This window comes from Hevea brasiliensis, chromosome 9 (genome assembly GCF_030052815.1).
Source record: "Hevea brasiliensis isolate MT/VB/25A 57/8 chromosome 9, ASM3005281v1, whole genome shotgun sequence".
Taxonomy (NCBI): domain Eukaryota; kingdom Viridiplantae; phylum Streptophyta; class Magnoliopsida; order Malpighiales; family Euphorbiaceae; genus Hevea; species Hevea brasiliensis.
In genome coordinates this window covers 23779864-23788898 of record NC_079501.1, presented here as the reverse complement: position 1 = coordinate 23788898, position 9035 = coordinate 23779864, and the positions used below count along the sequence as shown (strand labels likewise).

At 34.1% G+C, this 9035-nt stretch overlaps 1 protein-coding gene across 2 annotated transcripts; it reads left to right on the top strand.

Annotated features, from left to right (window-relative positions):
- The first annotated feature begins 1571 nt into the window (after positions 1-1571).
- On the top strand, positions 1572-8663 carry LOC110655555 (granule-bound starch synthase 2, chloroplastic/amyloplastic). 2 transcript variants are annotated; one of them, XM_021811900.2, is made up of 8 exons: positions 1572-2159; positions 3316-3886; positions 3971-4035; positions 4451-4528; positions 4635-4745; positions 5487-5531; positions 6222-6395; positions 7468-8663. In XM_021811900.2, exons 1-8 carry the CDS (start codon positions 1875-1877, stop codon positions 8422-8424), a joined length of 2286 nt encoding a protein of 761 aa, XP_021667592.2. In that variant the 5' UTR covers positions 1572-1874; the 3' UTR covers positions 8425-8663. The 2 variants fall into 2 exon arrangements, with proteins under 2 accessions (XP_021667592.2, XP_021667593.2); XM_021811901.2 differs by lacking the exon at positions 4635-4745.
- The last annotated feature ends 372 nt before the right edge of the window (positions 8664-9035 follow it).

Genomic DNA, 9035 nt, shown 5'->3' with positions numbered 1-9035 from the left:
GTGACTCACTAGGCTCATTACTAATTAGCAATTAAATATGATATTAACTCTTAATATCATCAAAACTCTTTTCTTACCATAAATGATTTTTCTGACCATGGTTAACACCTAGCATAGCATGTCATGGCCACCTAATCAATAATAAGGAATACCTTAAATGAACCTTTAATCATATGTTACCATGTACTAGAATCTCTCTGTTACAAAATCCCAATTCAAGCTGGAGTCATGGTTTATGTCAAACCCCATTTGCTATGAATATTATGTTATCTTTTAATTCCAGTTCTTGATTAAAAAAATTTTCTCATCAGAAACTCTTTTCTGATAAAATCTATCTATCATGGTCAGGAATTTGAAACATCAAGAACAATTAAATGAACATAGGATTTTATCTCTTTTTACTTAGGGTAATAGATTCCATCTTGATCAACACCTACCTCCATTTATAACTAGTAAGAGCCAACATATGCCCATATACCCATACACAGTACAAGTATGAAAAATAGTATCAAACTCAAACTATCTATATGCAAGATAACTGTGCTATCTCAGGTCTAAAGATTATATGCACTGATATGATTTATGACAATGCATTAACAAGAGTAAACTTCATGTGCTTGTCATAAATGTCACTGGTTCGACCTACTTATTATGCATAAGCGCCTATCATGTTTGTTATATGGCATGAAACTCATGCTTCCATCTTATTTATATCTCATATAAATAACTTAGGAACAAACATGATTACAATCTTTCTGAATAAGTCATGTCCTTATTGTGAAGTATCCTCGATTGTGAACCATTTTATGATACTTTGTGCTAGAAATACTGTCACTCATATTCTTAACAACTTAATAATAAAATTTCTAACAAAATATCAATGGATTTTTTCTATTGCACATAAATATATTATGTAAACAAAAAAGTAAAAATGCCTTTTATTAATAAAATATGTACAAGATACATACTAAATGATATGCTCTACGGCATACTACTAACAGTCAAATGGTGATAGTAATGATAGCAATAGTGGTAACAGAGTAATAGTAGTCCTAGTTATGGTGGTGGTAAAGTAGAACAGTAATGATAGTAGCAGTGGTAATGAAATGATAGTGATTATAGTATTAATAATAAATAAAAAAATAAAATAAATAATCATGATTACATTCATTTTTATATAATGATTATTATATTATTTTAAATATAATTAATTATTTCATATAATTATCTTTTTATTATATAATTTTTTTTATTATCAAATAACGTAATCAAATATACATTACATTCATAATCATATTATAACTTTTATTGCATTATACTAAATATGATCTACTATAAAAGGATTGGATTATGGAAAGTTAGATGGCTTTTATGAGTTAAAAAAATTTATTTTATGCAAAAACACTAATAATTAATTAAAATATTTAATTAATTAAATTTATTAAATTATATTAATAAGTATAATAATTAATTAATATATTTAATTAATTTTTTATAAATAACTGTTCACGTATACAGTAGGCTCAAGCTCGAGGCGGTTTAATATACTATGCTAAATGTCTGCTACTCTATGTGGTTGGCTGAATAGATATCCAAAACCGAATTGCCTCTCCACTCTCCCGCAAACATTGACTTCTTCTCCCGAATTCTTATCCACTATGCTCATTTGTCCATGGTTTGTCCGACATTTCCGCTTTCAATCTCGCTTCACACCCTATAAATATGACTTAAGTATTCTTCATTCTTTATCTCCTTCAATCGCTTAATTTCTCCTTCAATCGCCATTTGCTCTGAAAAGTGAAGTTCCCACTTTGATAAACCAATAAAAAGATTATAGTCTTTTGCATCTTTGAGGCAATTTATCAAGCGCTAAAATGGCATTTATAGGGTCAGTTCCTTTTATTCTTAAAACCAAAACAGAAAGTTCTCTCTTTCTCCATCGCAAGAATCAGCATCGATCAAGATTCCTCGTTTCCGCATATAGACCAATAAGGTCTTTGAGTTTACCTGTTTCTAATGGTGTGTTATCTTTGAGATTTAAGCCTGTGAGAGCAACTGGTAAAGAAGGTTTTAGTGGTGATGGCTCAAAGGATACACTTCAGGCCACCATTGAGAAAAGCAAGAAAGTTCTTGCTATGCAAAGGGACCTCCTTCAGCAGGTGATTTACTGGCTTCTTTTTTTTTTTTTTTTCTTGGTAATACTGGATTTTGAGTTTCTAATGCAAATTCTGCCATTGCTTTTGTTATTAGATTTTGAATTTAGATTATTTTTTATTTTACACGGTTTTGTGGTATTTTGTATTTCTTGTCAAAGGCGAACTTTCTGAGAGCGCTGGAAATTGAATATATGATTTTCCCCTAAAAAAGAATTACGAAGCCAATTGTTAGAAAATTCCCGTTTCTTGGAAAAGCTATTTAATTGATGAGTAAACGATACATACGAAGATCAGCCTTTATAAAAAGGAATTTTTCAATTTTATATGGAAGAAGTTTGCTCAACCTTAACACTATATATCCCTGTGAATTGCGATACAAGTTTGCTTTTTAAAAGGGACCTCCTTCAGCAGGTGACATACTGGCTTCTTTTTCGTTTTCCTTTGTAATGCTGGATTTTGAGTTTCTGATGCAAATTCTTCCATTACTTTTGTTATTAGATTTTGAATTTAGATGATCTTTTTTTTATATGGTTTTGTGGTATTTTGCATTTCTTGTCAAGGCGAACTTTCTGAGAGTGCTAAAAATTGAATATGATTTTCCCCTAAAAAAGAATTACTATGACAATTGTTCGAAAATTCCCGTTTCTTGGAAAAGCTATGTAATTATGTTTAAATGATACATGCGAAGATGATTCTTGTAGCAAATTTGTTAGCCTTTGTACAAAGGAATTTTCAATTTTTTATGGAAGAAGTTTGCTTAACCTTAAAACTATATATCCCTGTGAATCGCGAAAGTTTGCTTTTTAGATGAGATATCTCCTACCGCAACAAAGCACATTGTCAGCAATTGTATATAGGCCTACAAGGCAACTAACGTATTGTAAACGTTGGAGAACTTAAAATCACATGGATTGATTAGAAGAATGCTCCTTAAACTTTATTAAACATTGTTAGAATTGTGATCTTTCTTGTACAGAGATTTATAAAATCTGAACCATAAATTTATCATTTGAGTTGTAGATAATTTTAAAATTTGCTCTTCTGATTCATTGCATGCATTTAAATTCCTTCTATCCTTTATTAATGTCTATTTCTAATTAAACACTGAAGAAGGAAGATTAAACTTTGGCTTGTTACTAAAAAAATTCATCCTTTGCAGATTGCTGAAAGAAGGAAATTGGTGTCTTCTATAAAAAGTAGCACTGTTGACCATGAAGAAGACGGAACTTTTCATGAACAGGAGAGCTCTTTGCCAAATTCAGACAATACTTCAACTAGTGATGTGAATATACTTGAACAACAAAATAGCAGTGTTCTTCCAAGTAGCAATGTCCATTCAATTGTGGATGAAGTACCAGAAATTCCATCTTCAGCTAGTAGTAGAGTTTATGCTAAAGATGAAAAGGAACTTGAACAACACATATCTCCTAAAACATCTTCCTCTGCCAAGAATTCAACCAAAGAGTTCAAAGATATGAATTCAGAGAAATTTGGGTCAGATGAGATGCCATCTTTTCTTTCAAACACCTCAGAAATTTCCACTATAAATGATGAAAATACTGAAAGTAGCACTATTGACTTTGAAGGTTCAAATGAATCAACTTTACCTAAGGTTGATAATGTTGAAAGTGATCCTATGACTGAATACACAAAAGCCCCTCCTTTGGCTGGGGCCAATGTTATGAATGTTATTTTGGTAGCTGCAGAATGTGGTCCATGGTCCAAAACAGGTATTACATCCTTAAGTCTAATGTATGTCTTAATGTACCCTTTCCTGTATGATTCAGACTGATATAACATAAGACTCATCACAGGTGGCCTTGGAGACGTTGCTGGGTCTTTACCGAAGGCTTTAGCTCGGCGTGGACATCGGGTTATGGTAACCCAGTTATCCTTCTTTATACAATTGACCTAAACCTGAGATCACCAGTACAAATGAACAAGAATATATTTTCCCAAAAATTCCATGTGGAGCAATAATGATCTAGAGAGCTGAAAGATCCTTGAATTTAGCATCTGAAAATCTCCTATATGTTTCATCTGCATGTGTTCCATACAGAGTTTGAGGCTTGCGTTCAGTGAGTCTTATCCTGAGACATATGGCAGTTTGATTTACATTACTATCGCTATAAAAAAACTCAAAAGTTTCTTTTTTTGGTTATTGTATTAGTCTAGTATTCATACATATTTGGCAGTTTGATGCTATCAATAATCCACAAGTTGTCCTTTGGTCAGAAGCACAAATTGGTGCTGTACCTTCTGCATTTTGATTCCTAAATTAATGTCTCCTTTAGGTTGTGGTACCTCGGTATGGTAACTATGCTGAACAACAGGATACTGGAGTTCGAAAGATTTATAAAGTGGATGGTCAGGTATGTAACAGCTGTAGCTTTTCAGCATTAACTAACTTCCATCATATTGTTTGGATTTATGAGTTTTAACACATTTCAATAATGAAATAATATATTTGCTTTTCAGGATTTTGAAGTAACATACTTCCAAGCCTTCATTAATGGGGTTGATTTCGTATTCATTGACAGTCCTATGTTTCACCACATAGAGAATAATATATATGGAGGAAACAGAGTAGTAAGATAACTTTTCCTTGTCTTAGCTTAAAACTAAATGGCTACACATTAGGAACTTCATTTTTCTATCTTATCAATAAATCATTGTAATCTTGTGCCACTTTCTAGAACTCTAGATCCCTTTTTTATCTGTGGTTCTTTAGGAGGTAAATGCTAATGACTTGACGTAAAAAATAAAGAGGCCCCACAAGGCTTTATCTATTGATTGGTGTACTTCTTTGGGCTTGAGTAGAATTGGATTGGTACAGACACTTTGTTGAATTGAAGTGGAGAGGATTTGGTACTGTAGAAAGAATGCCAAAAAGCCTTTGGAATTGTGCTCCTTTCCCCCCTGTTTTGTGGAGTATTTGTTAGGAGAGAATGCCATATTTGTCATTGGCCAGACTTTCGCTTGCAGTTTGTTATGGGACTAGGTGGTTTTCCAGGGTTCTTTGTAGGCTTCTGCTTCAGGGGCTTTTAGAGTATCTTTCTGTACAATTGGAGGGTACTACTTAATCAGTTAGCTTTTTTTTTTTTTTTTTTTAAATTATTGCTTAGTTTAGGGACCATCTCCTTCAATTTAAAACTTGAAACCCCTGTCTTCACCTTAATAATATTTCTTTTCTTTTCAACAAAATTTCTAGCATCTTAATGAATGTAGTTTGATTGTTGTCATGTACTTAGCATTCAAACTTCTTGATTTATTTTGATTGGCAAATCATTATAATACTGAAGTCTTCCATCTCTTTGTTTGATGGTGCAGGATATTTTAAAGCGGATGGTACTATTTTGCAAAGCTGCTGTTGAGGTACATTTCTTTGGCCAGCCTGAAAGCATTATTAAAAATTGACTGAGTACCTGCTCAAGTGATGTCTTAGTGAATTCTGCTTTCATAAACGTTGGCAACACTAATCCTTCTGTTTGGCATGTAATTCAAAACAAGGAATGAAACTTGCGTGTTAAAGTCAGTAGTAGACTAGAGCACAATTTAATCAACATACTGGAATTGTGTAAAAAAAGAAAAAAAAAACACTTCAACTAGTTGCATGTTCTGAGCAGAAACCAATTGATTAAGTGAACATAATTAATATGATGTTTTGATTATGTTTAGTTGGTAACAGAGTCCTCCTGTCCTGTGGTAAATTTGTGTGGTGTCTTACCAAATGATTGCGTTGGAAACAAATTATTGTAATAGCTGGGGATATATATAGGTATAATTAACACTGTTAAAATGCTCCAAAATATCCTCTTATTCCAGAAAAGAGATTCTTAATGTGTATATCATATTTCATTCATGATGGATAGTTGATGATAAAGAAATATCAGGCTGTGGTATTCATGGTAAAATAATAAACTGAAGTATTTTACTTTCAAAAGCAAAGATGATATTATATGATTGCTCTTGTTAGCATTTTGGATGGTCTTTTGAGGTTGTTTTCTGGTTGTAACCTCTGTCATCATATCTCCCCAAATTCATAAAGAAACTGTTGATTTCTAGGTCCCTTGGTATGTCCCATGTGGTGGAGTCTGCTATGGGGATGGAAATTTGGCTTTCATTGCAAATGATTGGCATACAGCATTGTTACCAGTGTATCTGAAGGCATATTATCGAGACAATGGTTTAATGCAATATACAAGATCTGTTCTTGTGATTCATAACATCGCTCACCAGGTTTATTCTGTCCAATATATTTCTTTTCTCTGAATGTAAATGTATAGTAATGTGTTATCAATAAATCAGTGGTGTTACTTGAACTATTTCTGTTTTGCTAGCTGAAACTAATTTTAATACTGCCTCAATAAGCTGAAAGGGGAATGTGCTTGGCTGGGTTTTGTTTTGTCAACATACATTATCTAAAGGACAGGTTTTTGTATTCATGCTAAATTTGCACTTTTTTGGCAAATTGGTATGCATTACAATTCATCCTGAAAACAAGAATCGTCATCTTTGTTTTTTTTGACATTTAAGCATAGTTATAAATTCACTTTTTGGACATTTACCATTAAATTTTCAGTAACTATAAGAACAAGTATGTCCCTTTCTTTTATTATGATTCAAAACTCTTGCCAGTTTGCTTCAATCTTGGTGATTGGACAGAACCCTGCACTTCTAAGGAGTAAGGAGCATGATGTTAACCTTTGATACCTTATTGTCGTTTGTTTTCGTCAGTTTATCACTTGAGGATGTTTGCTACATGCCTGACCTTTAATCTTCAAATGACTCCCAGGCATCAATCTTGTTATGTTAATTCTTATTTTACATGTGGATGGTATGTTAAGAGTCTTAGTTTATTTTGTAGTAGCCACCACTAGCTCCTTGTTTTACTTTTTCAGCTGCTTATCATACCTAGTTAGGCAGTAAGAGTAGCAAGACCTCAATAAATGTTGGACAAATTGTTCAGGATCGAAAGAACAATTTCAAAAAATGTGGAATTGCTGATATTAGATTCAGTCCTCTGCACTTAATTGCACTTAAAAACATGAATATATTCTTCAATGAGAAATACTGTAGGAAAAGACTGAATCTACTGCTAAATGCCTAGATTATTCAAATATTCTATTTCAGTTCTTGTTCATAAGATTTTCTCTTTCTTTTTTTTTTTTTTTAAATTGTGTTGAGTATCTCAGCACAGGCCTGAGATACTTTGAACTCTGAATTCATTGATATATTTCCCAGATACCTTTAGTATACAGATTGAAACTTTTACCATTTCTGAACTTTGAAAATTTTGTACTGCACCTAGGGTCGGGGGCCAGTGAATGATTTCTCTTATGTGGATCTACCAGAACACTACATTGACCTCTTCAAACTGTATGACCCTGTTGGTGGCGACCACTTCAATATCTTTGCAGCTGGAATTAAGACAGCAGATCGTGTGGTTACTGTTAGTCATGGATATGCCTGGGAGCTTAAAACGTCTGAAGGTGGTTGGGGTCTACACAATATCATAAATGAGAATGACTGGAAATTGAGGGGCATAGTTAACGGGATTGATACAAAAGAATGGAACCCGCAGTTTGATGTTCACCTGACATCAGATGGTTATACTAACTACTCCCTGGAAACACTTGATACTGGCAAGCCTCAGTGCAAAGCAGCCTTACAGAAGGAGCTTGGTTTGCCCATCCGTCCAGATGTCCCTGTTATTGGGTTCATTGGAAGGTTGGATCAACAAAAAGGTGTTGATCTCATAGCTGAAGCAGTTCCCTGGATGATGGGTCAGGATGTGCAGCTAGTCATGTTGGGCACTGGCAGACAGGACTTAGAAGTGATGCTTAGAAAATTTGAAAGCCAACATAATGACAAAGTAAGGGGATGGGTTGGTTTTTCTGTGAAGACATCTCACAGGATAACAGCTGGTGCAGATATTTTGCTCATGCCTTCGAGATTTGAGCCTTGTGGGCTGAACCAGTTATATGCTATGATGTATGGGACAGTTCCCGTTGTACATGCTGTTGGTGGACTGAGAGACACAGTGCAATCTTTTGATCCATTTAATGAGTCAGGGCTTGGGTGGACATTTGATAGTGCTGAATCAAATAAATTGATAAATGCATTAGGGAACTGCTTGCTTACTTACCGGCAGTACAAGAAGAGCTGGGAAGGACTGCAGAGACGAGGGATGATGCAAGACCTCAGCTGGGACCGTGCTGCTGAAAGTTATGAGGAGGTGCTTGTTGCTGCCAAGTACCAGTGGTAAGCGGGGGTGGTTTTCCATTTTTTTTTTGCTTTCTGTATCCACTTGACCCAAATGCTATTGGAGAATGGACCAGTATGTCTAGATAAATATGGTAGAATTAAGCAGGCAAGTTACCTTTTATTGTCTGCTATTTAGCTCATATGCAAGCTAACTCTGATTCAGTAGTTGTAATCCTTTCTGGTTTCGTCAACATTGGCAGAAAATGATTTGATTTGAATGTGATAACCAATTTTTTATTATTATGCTCTCCATTAACTGAAACCTGGGATCTTTTTTCAGGTAAACCTTGCAATTGTAGGTAAAAATGTAATTTAGCAGACAGTGAATAAGGCAGTACCGCAGGAATGGAATTTCTATTCGGGACTGCTGGATCAGTTATTCCGTATATCATTTAAAGGAAGACTGATAAATCAGATGGTCAAGTGAATTAAGAGTAGTTAAATTATTTTCTTTATGGAAAGACAGGTTTTTAGTCATCTATCCTTAAGCAGCTAAAATGAATGGTCAAGTATTTGCCTGTGGATGTTCAGAGGACTAGGACAATCTGCGTTTCAGCAGACTTCACACTATGTTCTAAATCCAACATTCCTTAATGGTGCACTGATTATTCC

Excerpts from the sequence above, each read along its gene's own strand:
- LOC110655555 (XM_021811900.2), top strand. The coding sequence starts at position 1,875 with ATGGCATTTATAGGGTCAGTTCCTTTTATTCTTAAAACCAAAACAGAA. Across the intron at positions 2,160-3,315 it reads AAAGGGACCTCCTTCAGCAG|ATTGCTGAAAGAAGGAAATT; the intron begins GTGATTTACTGG and ends CATCCTTTGCAG. Across the intron at positions 4,036-4,450 it reads GGCGTGGACATCGGGTTATG|GTTGTGGTACCTCGGTATGG; the intron begins GTAACCCAGTTA and ends TGTCTCCTTTAG.